The following is a 24,519-nucleotide window of genomic DNA, read 5'->3' as shown; positions in this document are numbered from 1 at the left end:
TCTGCTACCAATTTTTCACAACTGCCATATGTAGCCCACACGAGAATCTAGGAGCTGCTTTTTAAGGGCACCTCCGAGGTTTCTGAAAGGTTTCTGTGTTACGGAGTGGGTGAGTAGGTACTTTCACAGCTGCTGCGAAAGATGGAGTTGGGGGCATCCTGTGGGAGAGCCCTACAGCCCGAAGCAAGACACAGCTTCTTTCTCAGTAGCTGCTTAATCTCAGAGTCAATTAAGTAGGATCCCACATAATATCCAAAGAAGGTTAATTTTAAGTAGTAGCATAATAATAAAAGGTTAGACTCCTAGTCTGATAAGCAATATTCATTACTGTGAATTAGTTATGAATAGTAATGTTTCTGCATATTTAAATTTAAAAAGTTCTGAATATCTATATAATACAAAACATGTGAAGAACATGATGTTAGTAATTTATGGACCCAAATTCATGCTTTGTTACCTGCACAGCATTGGTCTTTGGATGCATGTTTCTAATATTCTGGGGTTTACAACTTGTTATTGAGACAGTCATTTATGTTTCCCTAGATTTGCTTTAAAATACTGTCAATACAGTGTGTGGCTTGTTCAGGGGAATTTGAAAAGTGGGTTATTTCCCCTAGGTAGAAAACTATTGCTAATTCATTCAAATCTTTAATTAAAGTTATCTGCTTGTGTTTACAAACGGTTAACTCTTATCAGTAGGTTTTGAAGGGAAAGTTTCTTCGAGATACAGCAATATTTTAGTTTGAAATTTTCTCTTGTGCTTCTTCAGCACTGTCTGAAGACCCATTTTTTTCTACCTCTGCATCCTGAAAATTCTTACTGGACAGATCCTTTCAGATACTTAATAACATCAGGTTTACCAAACAACGCAACTGGAGTAAACCAATGTAAAGAGGTATGTAGTAAGTAATGCCTTTCATTTAATTCCATGGAGACCACAACAGAGTACAACAACACTATGTGACAGAGCAAATTCTCAGCTACAAAATGCTATTTTTCAACAGAGTCACCACCATTAGCTATGCATTTTCACCAGTGCTGAACAAGAGCATGCATACTGTGCTTATAAATATCTGCACCAGCAGAGGTGACCCACTGTCACTGTCACCACTCTTGGAATGTGCCACCCGCCACCTCACTGTGCTCACATTCACTGTTTGGTCTCCATCAATGTTCAGCAAGCATTGACGAATGCCAGTGGGTGCCATTTTTTCCGTATGGAGGAATTCAGTGACACGCCTTTCCTTTATACACACTTCCATGTCAGATGCCAGCTAGTCAGGCTGCCCCTCTGCTGCCATCTGTCACACACCAACAAGATGTGATGGAATATTGGTGGGAAGGTTGGTCATGGGCCAACAAAGTAAAACAGGAGACATTACTTTAGGAACAGCTCTCATACTTTTATGAGGCAAAAAACAAAAAGAATGCAAAGAATTATTTGTCTCATAACAAAACAGAACATTCTAGCTGAAAATGTTAGTTCACTTATGTCTATTTACAGACTGAAGATGTTTACAACATGCAGGTTCATTGACACAAGCACAGCAAATGTCCATATACGAATACAATATATGTAAGGATGAATGATAATGATAATCATAATTGAAAAATCTGTATCAAGGGGGCCTTCTAACAAGGCTGGTCGAGTAATTGTTAATGTTTGAAAAAGTGGTGATGGAGTAGACAGCAGAGAAAGACAATTCAGATTTTTACACTTGATTCTGATGGGGAGAATGGGGAGGATGGAGCCTCAGAAGTGTGGTAAGAATTAAAGACAAATGAATATACTGTGAGACTGAGGAGATCCTGGACAGTTTCTGAGATTCAGAAGCCACACTGGGAATCAGAAAAGGAGTGGGAACAACATGGCAGAGCCTTAAACAAAATGCAGGTCAAGCTGGAAAAGTTTCAGGTGAAGTAGGTGGGAGCAGGGACTAGATCATGGTCAGTAGAAGCAATCAGGAGAAAAAAAAAAAAAAAAAAAAAAGAGTAGAATTTCAGCCAAGTGGCAAACTGAACATCTAGGAACAGCTGGTGAGATGATTGAGCTGACATTTGGGGAAACCCTCTATTCAGGCTCATAGCCCAAGCAATGGCTTATAAGGCGTATCTAGGCTTTTGTCCTCATTTGTTGGTAGAAGTTGATTGCTGGGGCAGAGCCTGACAAATGCTGAATAAGAACCACAACACATTTATGTTTGCCTTTTCGCAGAAAACTACGTGTTCAAAATAAGTTATAGGATGGCATTTTTTTCTCCAATACTGGCATTTTGTCTATGAAGTATTGCTAATATCGAAATGGTCACTCAAATTGTTATATCTTTCCCAAATTAGTGTGCACACGTGTGCATAAATATTTGCTTTACATTCATGTATGCATGCACAAACATGAGCATGTAAGTTAAAGGATATTACCCAGGAGCACTGACAGAGATGCTGTCATATTTTATTATTCTTACCCAAAATGTTATTTGCTGGGGGGGATGAACAGGAACTGTAATCAAACATTTTATTTTGTAGTGACACTTGCAGCTCTGTTAATTGTATTTTTATGAATCAAAATCTCAAGGTTATTTAACCTAGTTGCAACACTTCAGGCTTGTAATACACCCCACTGTTTATTTTTTAAATACTGTATTTTTAACTAGGATTTGTAGAGTTCTGTATTTCAACCTCAAAGCCAGTGACCTGATTTTCAGAAATGAAGATCACCTCCAAACTCACTTGATATCTTTGAGATTCTTGTGCTTCTCTAATGATAAAAAATGAACTTGCAAAATGTTTCTACGTGCATTCCACACCAGTGTTAAAATAGTTTGTTTTGAATATCCTCCACATCTCAAACTGTCTTCTTGAAGTATTATATTGATTCTTCAGAAAAATACAGCGTTTTTGACCCTAATAGGATGTGACAGCACATTAGAACTCTGTTTTCTTTTACAGTGAAAATTACTATAATTCATGATTTTGGATTTCCTATTTCTCTGTGAAAACCTAAGTAACTTTAATTGCCATAGCAATTGCCTATCTTTGTTTGTTCTTTTGTTGTTTTTTGTAAGAGCACACACCCCAAATCTGTGGACGTTGTCCAGCTTTGCTAAGACTTAACACAAAATGGATCTTTTTTTTTCCACATTCAATTGTTCATGTTTTCAAGTGTATCTGTCCTGAATAATTATTTATGCATTTATTCATTTACACATTTTTAAGTTGTGAAGCTCTACTATTTTCTGGCCTGAGCAGATATCAGAGATATCCAGAAGTTTAGAATTATATTTTTAAAAAACACATAAAATTAAATATAGCACCTTTCCCTTCACTAGATCTGCTCCATCTAGGAAGATCTCTGAGTGGTTTCAAATGGTGGCAAAATCTCATCTCAATGTTTTTAATGATCCCAACAAATATATTTTATATAATTATATTGTTACGTATTAGTATTTATTTAGTATTATTTAAGAATATAAATGTTCAGAAAACTAAACTTCACTTTATACAACTCATAGCAAATGAGTTTTAATCCATTTCTGTTTTGGGTCTTTATACCCTCTCATTTTCTACCTTTCTTGCCAGTGTTTCATTGTATTACATTTCATGTAATGCAAAGGCACACATGGGCATGAAAATAACCTCAGCCAGAATAAATCAAGATTGCTCCATTTCACTTGAGCAGAATCTTGAGGAGCTGGCCTGTATCATTAGGCACTTGCAATTAATGATATTGGAGGGACTAGTCATGTGTTAAAGATCAAGACAGATCTTTTGAGCATACACCGCGTGTTTTGTCTATGTCCATATGATACCTACCAAATGTTTGTATTACTAGAGCATTATCATAGAATCATAGAATCATCAAGTTTGGAAAAGACCTCCAAGATCATCCAGTCCAGCTGTTCACTTACCACCAGTATTTCCCCACTAAACCATGTCCGTTAGTACAACATCTAAATGTTTCTTGAACACCTCCAGGGACAACGACTCCACCACCTCCACCACCAATGGGCAGCCCATTCCAGAGCCTAACCACTCTTTTGGAGAAGAAATTTTTCCTTATGTCCAATCTGAATCTCCCCTGGTCAACTTGTGGCCATTGCCTCTGGTCCTATCACTAGTAATGCAGGAGAAGAGGCTGTCCTTCACCTCACCACAGCCTCCCTTCAGGTAGCTGTAGAGAGCGATAAGGTCACCCCTGAGCCTCCTCTTCTCCAGACTAAACAATCCCAGTTCCCTCAGCTGCTTCTCATAAGGCTTGTGCTCCAGACCCCTTACCAGCTTTGTTGCCCTTCTCTGGACATGCTCCAGGGTGACAATGTCTTTACTGTAGTGAGGGGCCCAAAACTGGACACAGTACTCAAGGTGCAGCCCCACCAGTGCTGAGTACAGAGGAATGATCACTTCCTTGCTTCTGCTGGCCACACTATTTCAGATACAAGCCAGGATGCCATTGGCCTTCTTGGCCACCTAGGCACACTGCTTGCTCGTGTTCAGCTGAGTTTTGACCAACCCCCCCCAGGTCCATTTCTTCCACACATTCCAGCCACTCTGTCCCAGGCCTGTAGAGTTGCCTGGAGTTGTTGTGGCCCAAGTGCAGGGCCCAGTACTTGGTCTTGCTGAACTTCATCCCATTGGCCTCAGCCCAGCTATCCAGACTGTTCAGATCCCTCTGAATGATCTTCCTACCCCCAAGCAGATCCACACTTCCTGCCAACTTGGTGTCATCTGTAAACATACTGAGGGTGCAATTGATGCCCTCATGCAGGTCATCAATAAAGATATTGAAGAGGACAGGCCCCAGTAATGACCCTTGGGGAATGCTAGTGCTAACTATCCCCAAAATTATGTATGTGTTTAATTAGAGTTAGAAATGGGATTTTTCTGTGTATATGCACTCTGCTAAGCTAAATGTACTGTATTAAAGCCCATGATAAGAAAGCTAAAGTAACATGGTGTCCTAGAAATAACTGGGGCTTTTGCATATGGTATTATCTTGATTCTAGAACAAGCAAGTAATGATGCCTGGCCAGACTTGTATGCTGGGTAGATCTCAGTGGACCACTCAGAAAAAATTACAGAATGAAACTCCTACCTCTAGCTGTGCTGTTCTCTTTACCTAATCCTTATGCATATTCCTGTTCCTGATATGCCAAGTTTGGGGTGATGAAAGAATAATATGATGTTATCTGTTTGAATTTTGATTTTGCATTCCTTGCAGAGCACTTTCTTGCAAATCTGTATGTATAGAAAAACTAACTTGATTAATCTGAAAGTGTATATGTTCCCTGAATCATGGCTGCCACGGAATCATAATCTTTATCAAATATGTTCAAGAGAAAATTGCCATCTACGCTTCATGCAAGCGTGTAAATCCATATATGTTACTGTATTTTTAATTATTATTAGTGAAGTATTTACAACACATTTGTGTTTATTCTTACTTTAAAAGGTTTAGAGAATGTGAATCTTTGGTACGTAATTTTGGTAGATGCCTTTCTTCCTGAGATTCAAAGTCTTGAATTTGGTTACTTCTCTCTGGCTTTGTTACATTTCCTAAATCAAAGGGAGACCGCTTGTTTAAAAATAGAGTCAGACTGACATGAAACCAGGTTATGGACCTCAAAAGTTTCCCTGAGAAGTTTTTATTTTTAATAATAACTAACTAACTGTGTGCTTTTAGAACCTCCCACTGAGTCCAATTATATCCAAGGAAGTTGGGGATAGGAGATACAGTAACACAATACATTTTCACTGATTTCAGTTGACATAATGTAACCATTACTTAGAATTGCCAGTGTTCTGCTCTTAGTTCATGTTATCACAAAGATCTCTCATAGGATAATTTATGCACCCTTATTTGTTTACCCCAATTTAAATTTTCAGGAGCAATGGGAAGATGGATAGTCTGTTATTTAAGATGTTATAGGTAGGCATGGAAAAGCAAAAAAAGAACTTCACTGGAATGAAATGTACTTACGACTTCAGAGGTTTTTCATGATTTACCAGTATTTTTTGGCTAATCAGCTCAAAATGAATGGGAAATTCCCCACAAGATGATGTTGACAGTGTGTTTTAGGCAGAACAGGTGAATGCTGTAAATTTTTATTTAACAAGTGAGGAATCCTGAACTGTGAAGGTGCCAGAAATTATGCTGCATTAGGATTGACAATGTTTTTGGTTATGAGCAATAATGTTACTATTTCAATCTGTTTTGTTTTTTTTTTTTTTTTTTTTTTTTCAGTTTTAAAACAATTGCCTAGGTGAAAGACAGAATTCTAGTTGGGCAAGGACTAGGTGCATACTGAGGAATGTTCATTTTAGAGTCTTTGTGTTTGTGTTGTATTTTTCTATCTGTGAAAGATCTGAAGTTCTTTGCTATCAGCATGTAATTAAAAGACCATTTTTAGTGTTTGATTATAGTGTGGCCAACTGTCGTAATACTTGATTTTTCTTGGATTCAGTTATTAGTAGAATACTAAAATATAGCACAAATGTTGTTCTGTTCTTTATGGCCAAAGAGAGAGGTTTAAAAAATAAGTATATGGATCCAGAAGATAAATATCAGCTAAATATAGTTAACTAAAGGAATATCACTATTTTGGACAGTTGGTCCCGGTATATAACTTCTGTCATTTTGCAATGTTAATGCTATAACTGATCTGGTCATGGTGCAGATTCTGCAGGAAAGGATTTTAAAAACTTGTGTCATTCATTTTGCAACTGATATGAACCTTCCTGTGGGAGCTTTCATTTGAACTGATTCTTGGATAGAGAGGTTCCATCACACTTTCTTCTTGGGGCTGTGTTATATTTATCTAACCTCAAAATGGGTAAATGGGGAAGATGTGATTACCTTGTCTTTGGAAATAAGATATATTTTCTGTTATGGGTCACCCAGTTGATGCTTCTATTCAAGCCTTTAGAATAATTATGTGAATTATTTTTGTACTAATTGTGTTAGTATTTGAATAGCAGCTAGCTATAAAAGTACTGGTGCAGTTGCTGTATTTTATACTATTAAGGTTACAGAGTTATCCTTCATCTGCTGAGGACATGGAAGTGCCTACACCTTTCTTGTAACCTAGCTGAGCAGTGCTCTGTAGGCTACCTGTAGATGTTTCTCTTCAGAGTTGCTTGGATTATTCTCTACTCTTCTGGTCAATGTGAAAAGTTTATCAGTGAGTTTGGGCTCACCAGTGGAGAAATGAATTTTTCACAGCATTTGAATATTAAGTTATCTATGGATTAAGACTCGGGCTTGTAGCCATTGAGGTTAATAAATACTTTTGGACTTGGATCAAGGACTTCATAACTTCAGTGTTTTTCAGGAAGCAGGACTCCTTTGCCAAAATAATTAGAAATGTTGTGGTATTCATCTCTCAGTTCTTGAGGTGTAGTTCACTATACGAGCTCATAGCACGTAATCATTTCTGTCTCTGTTTTTCTAGTTTTCCAGAATGAATTGGTATCAGCAGTCAAGCATCCATGCCAAGGATGTAAAAGCTCAGTGAGCTGAAAACACATTTAAAAGTTTTTTGTAACTCTGTGAACATTTTGTGCCATTATGCGGCTGTGTGAAGTATTTGAGCTGTGTGTGCTGTGGCAGGCATGCTTAGGCTTGTTTGTTGACCAGACTGAGTTTAGGCATTTTACTTTGTTGCAATAAATATTCTGTTTTCAGAATAGAGGATTAATTCAAAATTAAGAGGTACAGTCTTTGAATGCAAGCACTGTTCTCATAAGAAAATTGTAACCAAGCTAATGCGGGAAGAGTTTGTGTAACCATGGTGGGAAGTGCGGCCCTGGTGGGAAGGAATTCAGCTCTCATGATTATTTTGCAGCCTTCTCTGGTCCCCTGCAGCTACTTCCTGCCTGTGCTATGCCCAGCCCCAGGGCCAGCTCTACCAACAAGCCAGGACACAGTTTCCATCCTCTGTTGGCTGCTGTCTCCAGGCTATGGCCCCTCAGGCATGGTGCTGCGGTGGGAGTCACCCCTTCCATGAACATTTAACGGAGGTCACTCAAAATTAATCAATTAACTGAGTTGTGTACCTCATCTGAAATACTGCTCCCTTTCAAGAGTTCTTTTTCACCAGCTAGAGACTACTGCAGTAATTAAAAAGCAAGTGGCAAAAGGGCAGAGGCAGGAGAAGTTCACCTGTGTAATATGTTTTATCATCAATGGGATTTTTTTAGTGTGGTTTAATGCTGGTCAGTAACACTTAAATATTATAATAATGGCTTATTTGTCTCCATAGAAATAATAATAGAAGAAATCACAGCTTTATAATGACTTTAGGAAAACCATGAAATGAATTATCAGCAGATAATGCTACATAATATGAATTAGCATAATGCAACATAATATGAATGCTACATAATATGAATTAGCATAAACAAACATTTTATTTTCTGAGTCTGTTTTAAAAATGTAATTTAAAACTAAAAATAAGCAAAAGGCTGGAGGTGGTAAATTCTGGTGAACACTTCACTGGGTTCATCATCAAAATAGTACTTTATGATCCGCAGCACAGTCCCCAGGTTTTGGTTTTCAGTATTCTATTTAGACCAATCTGACTAGTGCCCTTATGAGCCCTGAAGGGACTAAGGGAATTTGTTTACTGGTTATGAAATTCAGATACTTTGTGTCTATGTGGGTTCTCATGATACATTTATTTTGCTATTTTGGGAATAAAATATGAAGACACTAGGTAGTAGCTAAAGTAAAAAGAAATGACTGATTAAAAAACATAAAGTTTAAATCTGTATGGCCTGTTTTTCCTTTTGTTTCATTTCCTTTCACCCTTTACAACAGGGCATAGATTCCAAATCACATAAACTCTGCTCACTGTGGTTTTTGTCATTCTCTCATTTACTCTCCTGCAACCCCAGTGATGTCAGTGGAACTGCTCAGTGGGAAAGCACAACCAGGCCAAGAACTCTTGAGTTTTCTAGAAAGTCCTGTCAGACATGCCAGGAAACAGACCCAAAATAGGAAGACACACATTCTAAATATGATTAATAAAACAATACCTGTACAAAAGAAATAGAATATATGGATTGAATTTGTAATTTTTTAAAAAATCTTTTCTTTTTAATTTCTTTGGTAACTGTTCAAAACAAACAAAAGAAACATTCCTTAGATACTGTCAAACAAACAAACAAAACCCACTAAGATACTGCTTTCTCAAGCATTTGTTTGATAGAAAGCTTTATTCCGGTGTTTTACCCTGTTTCTGTTAATATGCACAGATTTTTGAAAAGTTTTATACCATTAACTGTAGTTTATTATTTAATTCTCCTGTCATTTAAAAGAAAATGCTGTAAGTGATACCTTTTGTTATAAATTATGTATACAACTTAGTGGATTTTCCAGTATTTTTATTTTGTCATTATTGAACATTTCTGGCTGTTTATTAGATGATATATGCTCTCACAAGACACTGCATTTTTTTTTGATTCAATAATAATAATTTTCATGGTAACTGAGTGTAGTGAAGTATGATATTACATAGTAAAGACTTTTTTGTTCTACTGAGCATGAAATAAATCTTGTAATGTACAGAGGACAAGAAGCTTGGAGTCTGCAGTAGTGGTTGTAACTGAGTTGAATGTACATGCCCCGAACTCCTGGGCCTGTATGCTCAGATGAGACGTCACCTAGGTGGTGTCTTTTGTTGTATCATATCCTTGCATTTTCCTAATGAATACAGGCTCGTGGTGGCAAGGAGTTAATGCAGCCAAGCTGTCATTCCCTTATGAAGTAGGAAGGATACTTACATTTGGTGTATTTGAGGACCATTCAATCTGCTAGGCTAAACATAGTCAGTGACTTTTTGTAACACTTCCAGGAAGACAAATAAATTAAGGGCATCCATTTAGGTTGAAGTGAGTTTGAACTTGTAACTTAGTGGAGTTAGATGGTCCCCAGGAATTCTGGGAAGAAATTTTTCCTCCACAATGAAGCTTCGTACACTCCACTCTTGTCTGGTCCACAGATGCATGGGAATCTTCAAGCACGTGGCTTTTACCATATTCTTTCAAGGTTCTGAAGGTTTCCATCTCTGTGCTTATGGCTACAAACAGCATTGTGTGCACATTGGAGCATGTGCTAGTGTTATTATGCCATTTGTTAATGTCATCTGAACCTATAATTAGCTGCCTATTCATTGTCTTTGACAGCAATCAGCGTATCCTCACACAGCAGGCATACTATAAAGGTATTTGAAACACTAGCACAAACTACGCAAGTATTGATTTTAGTCCATCTTAGGATCAGATCCTTGGCTCAAGGGAAGCTGCTTTCATATTACTCTAGCAGAATAAGATGGATTTAGAACCTGGAATGTTTGTTAGGTATTTTATTTCTGTAAAGAAAAGTGAAGCAAATTCCATGCTACTCTGCGTTTTCTACAGTGGAGTTGCATCAGGATATGCTGAAGCCTAGAGAGTCAGGCAGAGCTGTAATGTTCAACGTAAGTGTTGAATAAAATAAGAAATATTTCAATAAATTGTTAGTTTTATAGTGCTATAGTATTTATTGTTAAACTCACCTAGTTGCAGATGGTTCCATCATCTATCCTACAGACACATTCTCCTGAAACAAAGGTGTGACTGGAATGAAGGAAAGGGAATTTTTTTCATTGAAATGTATTTTCATTTTTTGAATATGAATTGGAACGACAAAAAAAAAATAAATCATTCACCTTACAGGTGCTCATTGAGACTGATGTTCTTGTCACTTCCTTAACTACTAGCAGTGAACTGTCAAGAATTCTGACATTCACCTGTCAGGTGCATCTGTACCAGGACTGGGGATCGAGTACTTCTTTTCCTGACAGTGTGGAATATTCATTAGGATTATTTTAGAACTTTAGATTTGGTAAAAATGAGATGGTTCTGTAAAATTTAAAACTTTTGAGATTCAATAAAACAGCAACTTTCTTCAACGAAAACTTTCTAAACGCGTCTAGTTGTGACCACTCCTTTTCTTTAAGGATGTGTGGACAGTCTCATAGCTGTTCTCTTGTGCACGTGTATGGCAGTATTGGAAGAGTGTGAATTAAATTTTAACTCCGTTGCTATAATTAGCAAGACGCATTACTATTGCTTCAGTGGAGTTGGGTTTTCCTTCACTGTGTTACAGATGTCTCTGTAGATAGTCTGCAATCATCCACTTCTTATATAAAACCTTCAGTGGAAGCTAGAAGAACTTTCCTAATTAAAAATATAAAGAACGGGTGGGTTTGTCAGGAGGTTTACTAAATGATAACACTGCTTAGTCACAGCATGGTTTCTGGGGAAATTTGAGATATCATTGTCTTTATTTGTGGGCTATTTATTTTTTTATGATGATGGTTTTCTTTCTTTATTGTTTTATTTATTAATCAACCTGCTCTGAATATGCTTATCATTTCTGCTTTTTCATACCACTTTAAAACACTTTTGGATGTCCATTACGTGTGAAATTCTTCATCAGAAATTATATTTTTCTGCTTATTTTTATGCAGAATAATATGAATGGACTTTATCAAACTACAGACTTCCCAGAGTAAATGGATCCTATGCTGTTGTAAACCTTTAGTGAAATATTGTAATATCCCTGAGTTTAGACATAAACAGCACTGAGATATGGTGGCAGAAAGTCTTCCCTTCGTTAACCCCTCTTGACTATACTTGATACCTGCTTTGTTCTTTAAATTCCTTTTCAGCAGCACCCAGGACAGTCTTTTCCATAACTTTTTTCCAGGTACTGAGGTTAGACTGACAGATCTGTAGTTTCCTGGGTTTTCTCTGATTCCTTTTGTGTAGATAGATATAACACTGGTTTGTTTTCACTCAGTAGAGACCTCCTCAGACTCTCGTGACCTTTGGTAGTAGAAATTTTGCTCCATGCTGTACCTTTGACATAAGTAATTGAAGTTTCTGTGCCTTTTTAAATGAAAAAAGAATCTCAAATATTCTTGCATGAATTCTCTCCAGCATGCAATGATTATTGTTATGAACTGTCCTATTAGTGTCATATACTATTAGCAAATCTACTGAAAATCAGTCACAACCACTACAGTAATTTGCCTTCATGACATGTTTGGCTTAAGGGAAAAATAACCAACCCCCCCCAACACACACACACACACACACACACACACACACACACAAAACCAAACCAACACTTTCTGTTGTTTTAGGAACCCGTGTAAGTGCCAAAAAGTGAGTAAGAGATGGAACTGGAGCCTATCCTCTCAAACATATGCTACCTTCAGTCTGATCTCATAGGTATTTTTGTATAACTGAATGTTAAGCTTGTATAACTGCATGTTATGTACCTTTCTTGACTACAGAATATTTAAAGCCTCAACTAACAAAGATACTTGTGGACTTACTGGCGCTAATCTGGATGGATTTCAACAGTTTGAAAACCGTCCTAAATGATTTGATGAATGCTACTTGCCTTTAAGTCTTTTGTTAAATATTTCTTTAACATAATGCATATTTTGCTCAATCTGACTTTATAAAAACCTTTAGGGGAGGGGAATCACAAAGGTTATTATACGCAGTCTTTTCATGTCACTTGAATGAATTGCTGCAGAATGTGTAAATAGTAACATGAGGCCAGCAGCAGACCTGTGATGAACTGAAAAAGCACAAAGTTTTGTTTAGGTTATTTCTTCATCGTGGTCATTGCAGATGTCACTGTAGATGGTACAATTTATAGATAAGAGAATGATTTTTCATGATCTTTTTTATCAGTGTCTTTATTTATATCAGGCTTTATGTAAACTTCCGCAAACCAACGAGCTTATTTATTAGCATGGATACACTGAAATTTGAGTGTATTTTCTTGTAAGTAAAATAGTTATTAATGAACTTAACTGGATTTTACAGATTTCTAGCTGAGATTTATACTTAGAGATGTTTTGAATGATGATGATTAAGAGATATGAGTAATAGAATGGACAAATATCAGACTGACTGATCTGTTTCATCAGGCTCTTTTCACCTTGTATGTAAGTTCAGGAAAAGATAGGTTTGTGTGAACACTTTATTCACAGTCACCCATGTCAGACTGATGAATAAACAGACGCTTTTAGAGCTGTCAGCCTTGCATCTTTCAGAAAGCACTGAAGGCATTAAATGCAGCCATCTCAAATGTTGAATATTCTGATTTAAGCTAACACCTTTCTTCAGAATAGTACTTTAAAAATGAGTTAAATGAGCTCATAATTGTTTTCTAATAGATGTTCCTTTCATTTCTGAACAAATTCATTTCAGACAAATACAGATATTGTGGAAGTAAGTAACGTATTTGCATCCACATGAAGCTTAAGAGACCAGCTCATGATAATAAGAATAGCAGTAATGCAGCAATACAGGCAAAAATGCACTAAATATAAAACGCATATACAATCAATGAATAGTTCTGAGAATATTTTGCTTCTACATAGGGAGAACAAAATGCAGCCTATCCAGGAAAAATATGGAATACATCAATTTACTTAATTTCTGTCAGCCATTCAAAACACAAAAGAAGAGCAGATGCAGGGCACAGGACTAGGCATGGGAAAGACATACCAAGTCACAAAGATGACATTATGTGTGCATATCTTTCAATCCACTGCAAACACCACGCTGTGCCCCACCTGGTTTCTAAGGATCAAGATTATATTGGTGCACCATGCTCTTTTCATTCTCCCCTAAACATCAGATCATAGCAGGAACATTTGAGATGTGTGAGAGTGTGGCCAAAACAGGGCATGACCTTAGACTTAAGGACTGGATGTCTCCCAAATCCCAGATTATGACTGTGACGGTTAAAGTGCTGCGGTGAGGTGGAGACAGCAGACGGAGTTAAATCACACACTCACTGACACAGCTCACGCTTTTGGGCATGCAGGTTTCAAATATTTAAAACCCTTTCCACATTGCACAGCAAGTGATCAGTGATCATAAATTTGTCATCCAAGCTTGCTTGGATCATAAATTGGATCGCTTTGTGCATCATTCTTATTGTTGGCTGGATAGACACATTTTCTGTCTTAGAAGTAATAGGAATAAATGAAAAATGTGTAAAATCAAGTGTGTGTGTTGTAAAGACATTTCAGAATGGCAGAAAATTCTCAGCAACGTGCCAGTTGCTGTCCAGCAGCATGCTGCACAGAAGGCAGGCTTCTTGCATTTGTGAGGCTGCTTCTCCATACTTCAGTTTCCTGTAACTATTTCAACAGTATGTGTAGAACACTTCCACTCCATCAAATGATGTAAAACCCTTTTTCCCTGAACCACCACACTAGAGCTGCCTTCAGACTGAGCAATGGTTTATGCCAGTGTGAATCCCCAGAGAGCAGATCCCCATCATTTTCCTTAGTGAGGCTTTAGCCATGGTGGATTGCTGCTTGCCTTCCAGCTCTTGTGTGTGGATTTTCTTTATGCAGAAACTGAGGGGGAGCAGATTGGTGCTGAGTTAGGGGGCAGAATGTTCATGATGTATGCACTTACATCTCAGAGCTTGGAAATTTAGATAACAGATCAGTCAATGGGTCTATCTTACTGTCTCTAATAATAGATGTTCAGTAGGGGCCTATATCCCAAGTCGCATTTTGACAAACCCTGTGTTTCCTCTCAAAATATAAAAAATAGCAAAATGCTAGGTCCATAAAGTATTTTACAATACATTTCCATTCTTTGTATTGCTGCGGCTCAGCTTTGATGCTAACTGCATTGCAGTGGCTGCCAGAATCAATTTTTCCCTGTCTTCACTTCTGCTACACATAGTTCCTTCATCCTTTCTTTCTTAAAATATATAACGTTATGGTAAAATTCCGCAATATATTAGCTTCAGAGCTACCATCAAAAGTGTTTTGTTTGTTTTAAAGCAAAATTTTCCTCCCATAAAAACTATTAGCTGTAGACTTAACTAAAAAGATTTGAATCTTCCTGCATCTTCTGTGCATTAATCTTAAATGTAGATGCTGATTAAACTTATGTAGTTTAAAATATTGATTATTGATCCTTTTCATGAGCAAACTCTTCATATTATTGCTTCAACTCTGCAAGTTTTTGTACAGCTGTCTTAAGAATGTCCATAATGAGGATGGAAATTGCCTTTAAAATTTCTTACTGAAAGCTTTAGAGAATTTGTGTCAAACTGCTGACCAAAGCAACTTTCCCAGCAGGATGCTTGCTGTTTGTGGCTTTCTGCACTGTGCATGTTCTCAAGCAACATCTTGAAGCATTGCAGGTGGTTTGGCACATTCCTTTGCGCTTCCAAGTTGTTTTAACGGTATTCCTAAGCACTTCAAATATGTGGAAAACAAAAAGACAGGAGGCTGCTTGGTGTTTTGTGGACAGAACTAGCAAATGAAAGAAAAGAAAAAATGATAATTTATGGTAATAACGAGAAGCTGTGAGCAACTTGAGTTTCATTAATGAAAGAATCAAATCAAATTTCCACAATACCAGGTCAGCAAGTATCAGAGAAATGCTTTTGTTAGCCGTGTGTGAACTTATCTCTGTCACGTCTCACTCTGTGCATGAGATTCCTTGCGTGACCTTGCGGAAACAGTGCAGCCCTCTCTGTACAACCCCACACTGCAGCCTTCCCACCACCGAAGCATCAGAAGCCAGAGGTGCATGGTGTGCAGTCTGCTGCCACATACCATGCAGATGCAGCATGTGCAGCTCTACAGCTGGGGCAGGGGTTTGGCTCCTTGGGAGTGCTGCTTCTAGAAGAGATCAACTCCCACCCTACAGAGTCCAGTACTGTCTGTCTCCTCTTATGTGATCACTATATCACACATAATACTCATTATAATATGTATGCATGTTGAATATTTCACCAGTGTATTTGTCACTGCCTGAAGATGCATATTTTTATCATTCAAAATAATTTAAATTTTTTTTTTAAGTAAATATATCCAATTCTGTTTGTCTTTTTTTCCTAATCAACATAGAATGCAGTTTACTGGTGATGCATTAGCAGTGAAAAGGTTTATAAGAATATGAAGTTATTTCCAGACAGTTAAAGGAAGACAACTCATTAAACAATTTTTTTCTTGTAAATTGTTTTTCTGATCAGCATGATCTTATCTGTCACTGTATTTTACATATACAGAAATTTGAATTCAGCCTCTATAGTGACACATTTGCTATAGTGACTCACTAAAAGTGTGCCTTTTGTTCTTATTTCAATATAATATATAGCTGTGATGGCCCCTGTAGGGGAACAACATATGAATCTCTATGTGCACTGTTTCATAACTGTCTTCATTTTACCAGAGCAAAATAGAGTCTGTTCAGATGATCTGGTACTCTGACTTAATGACTTAATGAAATGGCAAGTGTAGTGTGTTTTCAAAAATTGCAAAATATTGCATGCTGATCTAGATACAAGCCAAAAATTCTGTGCATCCTCACTTGTTTCATCCTTCTGATACAATAGTTCAAATATATTATTAAAAGCTAAGTGGCCTAAATATCTGTTCAGATTCATTGCTTGCTGTTTCTTTCAGTTCAGTGTTTCAGTTGAAAAGCTGAAGGACATCCATGTCTGAATAGAGTATGTGACGAGGAACCCAAGTGGTTACTATTAAAAGCTGCCTTACTAGATAAGGGCTATGTTATTCAGCCATTTTTGTGCTTACTGAGCAGCGTGCTATTACAAAAGCATCATTGAGAAGACTGCATTGCTTTTTGCAGACACATATCTCCCTGTGTTCAGATACCAGCCGTGTAGTAGGGTTGTCCCAGTCCCTGGATGAATTATGCAGGCTCTTGACACGAGAGTTTTCCGTGCACAGATGGGCTGCTGCTGGGATAGAAAATCTTTCCTCGGGAAAACAGTGGAGAAGGATGATGGCAGTGAGACCGGTAGAACTGCTGCAAACACAGCTGGCTCTGTCTGGCTGCTGCATCTCTGAAAGAATACATAAATATGTTTTTACAGTCTGTCTGCATGTGCATTCTCCGATAGGAGCAGGTGGAGGGAGTTGCATAAGAGGCCTTCATTTTGAGTGAGAAAAAATTGTTTTTGAAAAATTACTTCTGGCTGTATTCTGGAGAAATGCAGCACCCTATGCCAGACAGCAGCAGCAGCAGTGCTTATGGCTCGTGACAAAGGTGCCAGTGGCAGGAATGTTACATCATTATATCTGCTTCCTGGGTCTTTTCAGCATCGGCAGGGTAAGTGGGGCAAAGAGGAGGGTGCAGTGCGAGTGGGGAAAGAATAACAAACTGTATGACATGCGCATCTTGTGGTTAGGAAGAAGCAGTACTTCCGTGCAGAATTTACGTCAGTTCAATGAAAATAGCACGTTTGCTTCAGGGAGATTTGTAGAAACCATGTTTATTGCTGAATTTGTTAAGTCAATCCACTGCTTGTATTATGTTCAGACGTAAGTTATTTTAATTGGAAAAGCCTGTGTCTTTTAAACCTATACAAAGTAATTGCTAAAGAAAGGAAACTTTATTATCAATAGTTGCTGTAGAGCTCATAACAAATGCATTGTTCACATGTATTCCCTTGAAACAGGTTCTTTAACAGTGCTGTTTCTGCCGTGTCTGACTGGAATTATGTCCAGTATGCTTACTGGACAGTATGCAGACTGGACAGTATTTTTACTGCTCCTAACCATTTGGAGGCTGGAAGTTGATTCTCTGATTTCCAATTGTTGTCATAAGATGACTTGTCCAATAAGGGATATGCAGTGGCACTATGAATTAGGGAATTAGAGGCAAGAATTGTTCTCACTCATTTCTGTGTTCAGAGTTCAACTTCCAGTGGAAGAGTTCTCTTTTGGTATGCCATTGTGTCTGAGTTTCTGGGGCATTTTAAGCTGCAACGGTGTGAAAGAAGTCAGGACTGGACTGATCCTGAGCACCCTTCCTGTTGGCCCTCATACCTACTCACACACAGTGCCATTCAAGCATGCAAGTAATTCCACAGAAATGAATTGGGCTACCTGTAGACATAATTGCTTGCCAGGCTGGGGATGTTATTTACTGTGTGTCACAAGAGAAACATCTTCTTCATGCGTAGAAACCATTCCATGAGAAATCTGTTTTCCAGAATGTAGAAATTCAGCAGTATTTAACATGATATTGTTTCATGTATCTTTCTTTTTATGTTATTTTGTATGTCATCAAAAATTCCATTTTTTTAAAAAATGAGAGTTCAGAAGTAATTTTTTTTGAAGTTAGTGTATTTCATTAAAACATTATAAAAGCTGTGATTCCAAAACAGGGTAGATACAATTGTCACATGTAAAGTAAAGAAGCCCCCTGCCAGCTGGTACTGAATGAAGTGCAATGCAGTATATTCAGTAATATTTTTCATAACTTGCTTGTAAGTGCAACAAGTAGATTTTTGGGAATGTGATGAATATTTCAAAAACAATGTAAGTCAGTCTACCCATTGAAATCAAAAGGAAGACAAAGTCTGCAAAATTATTTTCTTAGATGTGAAGTGTGCTAATCTAGCAATACATGCTAGAGATGTGCCTTCCCTCTGGTATTTCTTATCTGTAAGATACTGTCTCTGTGTAAAGAAAATATAAAATCCCCAAGTCATAATGCACAAATACATTTCAGGAACTTGTAAGCAATCAGGGAGGAACTATTGCCCCTTAAAATAACATTTTGGGTGATGAATTTTGTGCAGTGATTTGTATCTTTCTATATTCTCACTATGGAGCAGTATTACATTAACGTACATCAAGGAGCTTATTAGACATAGTATATGAAACTTACTGGTTATCTACTGCAGAGCTTTTAAGAAGATTAAAGAATATTCCCTTTTAATTTTACATATGTGAAAGAGATCCAATCACTATTCAGTGCTACACAAGTCCATAGAAAAGACAGGAACTAAAATTAGATTTTCCATCTGTACACTTTTGGATGTGTGTGTGTTACATGAGAGTAAACATTCAACTGATCTTCTGCTTATTTGGACTTTCTGTAGAGGAATGAAGGTATCCACTGAGAACTGAGTGATGTGAATTGTTTTTTGGTTTTGGTTGTATTTTTTCACTGAAATAGATACTTCCTTTTGGTTTCAAAAGGAAAGTCTCCAATAGAAGTATGAGGAGGCCACTGCTGTAAAATTACTCCATGTGTCAAAACCACATGTGTTCCCCACAAGGAAAGGATAGGACTGCATGGATTCGTTACAGCGCTGAGATGCTCCTTCCTCAGCAGCCATGACCCTTGCTGCAGAAGCCAGAGAAGCACATTCAGAAGCTATTTTTGCCTGTGCAGCTTGTAACAGTCCCCGATGGACTACCTGAGAATCAGTGGAACTCACTGTAAGTCAGACAAATGCTGCAAAACCAGGACTGAGGGAGGTAGTAAGCGACAGGATATGAACTGTCTGAACTAGCTATTGGCTCCTCAATGGCAAGATCTCCCAGAGGATAAATAAGGTTGATAATGCAAATCCACTTTTTAAATTCAACACTATAAACATTTCAATTATACATTCTAAGAATATTTTTTCTAAGTCTGCAGCTGATTTTCTAATAAAAGCAACTTGATTATCAGAGATGAAATTCTAACTGGAGAGTTTAATAGAAGTTCGAGGTGCTCAGGCCTCCGGTAAATATTTGCAATGTAAACTTTGAAGTCAAATTTATTTCGGCATTCAGATTTGAAATGGTCTTACTTTTCAATCACTCATTAAAGTTTCAACTTTGCTGTGAAATTTCGAAGCACTGTTGGGGATTTTGTTAGGGGTAACTACAGCAAAATTAACAGAATTGTCTCAAGAAAATATAGTGGCATTACTGACTAATGTAGAATATATTTGTTCTCAGTAGAGAGTATTGTTCTTCCGTCATGTAAATCAAAAGATATTCAGCAATGTCTAATCGAACACTTCTTTTTTTTTGTTTTTCCTCCCTCAGATGAGCAAGAGTCAGTGCAGAAGAGGACTTTTACAAAATGGATCAATACTCATCTGGCTAAGGTAACATATGGCTTTGAAAAACATTCTTTTTTGATCAAACCTTTTTATTTCTGCACATACGGACTCTGAAGTATAGAATATTTCAGATTTTACTGAGCAGAATGGCATAAACTTGAAAAAGGAATCCACATCATTCGTACATTATCGAAGGTGAATCTGATTCAGTATGGTAGTGTTTGCTGCATCTCCAGGCAACTGCTCAGTTCCTTTGGCCAAAACTGTGATCTGAAAGGTAGCACTTTAGCTGCTATTCCAGCCAGAGGAAAGATTTGAAACTGTTTTATATGAAGCAGAAATGTTAACATTATAACATACAAAGTACTTGAATAAAACTTGAGTCAGTTGTGTAGTTTGATAGAGGCATTTTGGACTGTTTATGAAAAACAACAGTGCTTCTTGGATCTGGTCTGAATTCATTATCTGATACGTATGAGGATTTTTCATGGAGCTACTCTTGCTTCTTCTTACCACAACCTAAATTTCATTTCTGGTGATAGCAGAGGGATAAAGGGATAAAGGATGTGATCTGCACACAGTTTTAAAGTATTGTTACAACTGGTACCAGCTTTATATGACAATGTGAGTAGTGAGATTTAATTTGGCACTTGCCAGAGTTTTCTCACAGTACAGCTCTACCCATAGTTATTAATTAGTCCAGTAAATTAAAATATTTATATATTGGAGGTGCTCTTTGAATAAATGTATATTTATAAATTATCAAGATATAAACTGCACTGACATTGTCAAATTCAGCTAAAAGAACAAGGTTATCTTTAGAACTTCTTGGCAGTGAGTCTTCATGGGGAATAAAATCTGTCTCCCTATTCTCTTTGAAATATTTGTAAATGGCCCCATGTAGCAGAGAATGTAAGCACTCTGCAAATGCTCCATTTACTTCAGCTGGGATAGAAAGAAATCCAGGATTTGTTTAAATGTTAAGCAGAGCAGGAGAGAGAAAAAGAACTTATACTTTGTGTTTTTCTATTTCCTAATTGTATGGTGCTGTTAATAATTGATCATTAATATTTTGTTGTAATTGACTACTAGATAAATGTATATATTGTTAATTGTAAATATGTGTGTTGGAATGTGCAATTATAGTTTACTAGTAATAATTGACTGATCCTTAGGAGGCAATAAAGTCATGGTGGCAGCTCAAATAAGGTATTTTGCCTTGCATTAAGAGTTGTGAACTCTGCTAGTCCCTTTGGGCAGTGAGGGCGCAGATGGATCTTGTGACTTTTCGTCTAAATGTATATTTCTTTAAAGATCGTGATGCTGTGAAAGAGGACCAAATGCTCACAGTCAAAGAAGGTGGTTAACCAGCCACAAACCCTCACTTGTAGCAGCTATTGTACAGTACTTAGTCTGTGTTAATTCACCTTTCAACAGGAAAATTGTTTCTGTGATATTTTTATTGATGGCTGTCAACAAGTTTGCCTCACTGCCTAAGCACTGAGTATAATGTTTTGAATTGTTTCTAATGTAGGCTATTACACTGTCAAAGAAGAAAAAACTGTTTTTACTTTATAGGGATTAGACTCAAAAGAGAAACAGTGACCTATTCATTTCAAAAGTTTTTGAAGCTCAAGCTTAAGTCTGTTTTTTTTGTTTTTTTTTGTTTTTTTTTTTTTTAATGGATGGAAATACATTTTCTGGGTTCACCACAGCTGTAGAAAGTACAAGTGGGTCTGTGAAATACGTAGGATTTCCATGCATTTGTTAGGTATTGTAACCTAGAAAGTCAACATTTAGTTTACTTGGTTCTTATGAAGGATTTTTGCAATTTTTATTATTTAAAAAGCAAGTACAAGATGTAATATCTCCACGGTATGGAGACCTTTGAATTATGATAAGGAAAAATCCTGGAAGTAGACCTATTTTTAGACAAAATTGTCTGCTCTTATCTTTGAACCCTATAATATGTGGAGCACCACTAAGATGGAACATCATGAAATGCTGGCCTTGTAGTGATTGCACAGAAACAGCAGTACATGATGAACTGACAACAGACAGAAAAACTGTTCTTGGTCTGAAGGAAGGGAGGAGTCACCCTCACAAATTATCCCAATTTGTGACCACGTTAATTTCACGCACATCAGTCATCACCGATATATTCTGTCTGGAAGAATTAAGATTGCAAGGAAATTCTGCTTTCAACAGCTTTGTATCAAGGCTTTCGCTATTTGCCAGAAGTTTTACCTGTGAGAATAATGCAGTTACCTGAAATAAGTAATATTGCAGGCCTTGGTGGAGCAACGTGTTTACTGGTGGCTACTGTAGAGCTACTAATATTACCTGAATTATTTGCACTGTACACATTTTCAGGACTACTTCTTGTTAAAACCTTTCCTCTATCTATTAACAGCCTGTTTAGTGAAACTAGAGATTTAAAAGGGCACTGTTTGTAGACAGTGATAGATTTGACTGACAAGTACTATAAATATATCATTAGTATGGTTGTTAGTGCATGAAAATTCTGAGGCTGATAACAAGAGGTCTGATATACTTCTTTATTTAGTAACTCAGTTTATTCTAAATAGTCTTACTTCCCTTCTGAGCTATGTGCACTCTAATTCTGAAACAGCATCATTATTGAAAGTGCTGATCCAAGCCAGACTGATTTTTCCTATCTTTATTTATATAACTTAGTCTTCAGTTAGATGAAGAATATTTTGTCATACGCAAATTAGTGACTCTCCTGGTTGCTGAACTTCAGTAATAGAACTGTAACTGAATTTATACTTGAAGTAAATATTGGCTGTTTTTCTTATCATTTTTTAATGAGAATTATAGAATCTGATCTTTTCGTTATCATTCATTTACTAGTCTAAGTAAGAATGTTTTCAAACTGAGAATTTACTGAAAATATGGAAATTATAGAAGTTGTAATAGATTTGTTCCTTCTGTTTTACATTTAACTTTCTAAACTGCTTGGGAAGTGCTTTGACCAAAACAAGCGAGTTCATAAGGACACTATGAAGTTGAATAACAAGAATGCCTGAATGAACTTGCCACTTTTACTAATCTGGTAAATGTATTAATTGAAAAAATAATAGGAGCAAATGATAATAACAACAACAACAACAAAATAAACAGCAACTAAGATTAAAAGTAAAGTAATTGTTACTCTAAAATCATGGCTACCTGCAGAAGTGTTCCATCCATGAATAGAGTTTGAATACTTTTGAAAAAATACTGGTAAGTGCATGAAAGCTTAAAACCAAGAGAAATTCATGTTTTCTAAGCAAAGACTCATGGAGTTAAACTCTGTTAGTTGGAAGCATAGGTTTATGTATGGCAGAGGAAAGGAAATTCTACAAAGGTAGGCTTTTCATCCTTTGGGTATATTGTTGAGAAGAGGAGAGGAGGATTAAAGAGAGCAGTTTCCAACTTTATGAAGGTTAGTGATTTGAAAGAAATGGAAATGCAGGAGTGATTTAATTCAATCAAGAACAATAAATAATTTGGGGATATAAAGATGGATATGAAGGATAGTTGTCAGGGATTGCTATGAGTGAAGTTTATTCACTTTATTATTATTAAAATCTTGGTCTCTGATTTTCTTCTGAAGAGTCATCCTCCAAGTGAAACAGCAACTAATTCAATACCAACATTAAGTCCATCAAGTCAATTGAAAAAAAAAACATTTAATCATTTTTGTCTTTTTATCTATAAAAAGTGAAGAGTAGCTTGGAGAGTAGGGCTATAAGTGACTAAGAATGAACAGAACTTGTAAATGAAATGAGTTTACTAGTGAATTGGACACTGTAAGAGAGAGTAAGTATGATTGTTTATATTCTCTCTTATAGTATGATGCTGCTATTTTTTAAGTTGTATTTCTTAATCCAAATATATGTTTTCACAACACACAATACACACAAAAGACTTAGTATCAGTAAACTACAGGATACTAGACAGAAGGACTGAGGTAAAGCAGCCTTAGAATGGTCTGTGCCCTTGTCCACAAGGCACAGTCCTGCAGGGAACAAACATGGCAGAAAGAGCTTCAAGCATAGTAACTAACAGGTGGGATAACAGTTTCATCTTGGGTCAGCTTTTATTATTAGGCTGCATGTGTCCCTCTGCCCTCAGGAGTTCAAGCTATCTGAATCCATTCTGTGATTCTGACTCAGCAACCTGAAACTGTCTCTTTGCCACCCACTTGCAGATATTAGTGTCAAGATAACAGATTAAAGTGCTCTATTTGTCCTTTGGCTGTCCAGTTTAATTTGTGCAGTCCTAGTAATGATAAATGAGATATGCTTGTATAGCAGGACCAGAACATTCAAGCTTTCTAACCCTATGCTATTTATATATATTTCTCTAAGGTTCTGGAACTAGACTTCTCTCCAACACTGAGTTTCAGCCTTCAAATCTGTAGAAATAATTTAACTTCTCTTCTGTGTATATTTTGAGGAATCATTATGAAGTCCATGTTTTAAATATAGGGTACAGTTACACCAAATAAGTAAAAAAAATAAAAATGTGAATTTGACATGATTACATCCATTCAGTACAGTAATTACTTGGTTTTATGTTTCAGTGCTTATTCTGAGTTT

At 36.9% G+C, this 24,519-nt stretch overlaps 1 protein-coding gene across 11 annotated transcripts in view; it reads left to right on the top strand.

The window, feature by feature from the left end:
- Positions 1-24,519, top strand: part of SYNE1 (spectrin repeat containing nuclear envelope protein 1) — a 286,948-nt gene that overhangs the window by 24,132 nt on the left and 238,297 nt on the right. For all 11 annotated transcript variants that reach the window (XR_002433840.1, XR_002433841.1, XM_021382260.1 and 8 more), the window contains exon 3: positions 19,896-19,957. Coding sequence is in view for 9 of the 11 variants with exons in the window: in XM_021382260.1 (XP_021237935.1) it covers positions 19,896-19,957 (62 nt within the window). In the remaining 2 variants the exon portion in view is untranslated. The remainder of the gene's footprint in view (positions 1-19,895; positions 19,958-24,519) is intronic.

This window comes from Numida meleagris, unplaced genomic scaffold, assembly GCF_002078875.1.
Source record: "Numida meleagris isolate 19003 breed g44 Domestic line unplaced genomic scaffold, NumMel1.0 unplaced_Scaffold193, whole genome shotgun sequence".
Taxonomy (NCBI): domain Eukaryota; kingdom Metazoa; phylum Chordata; class Aves; order Galliformes; family Numididae; genus Numida; species Numida meleagris.
Note: the sequence above shows the minus strand (reverse complement) of the source record. Positions and strands in the feature narration are given on the sequence as shown.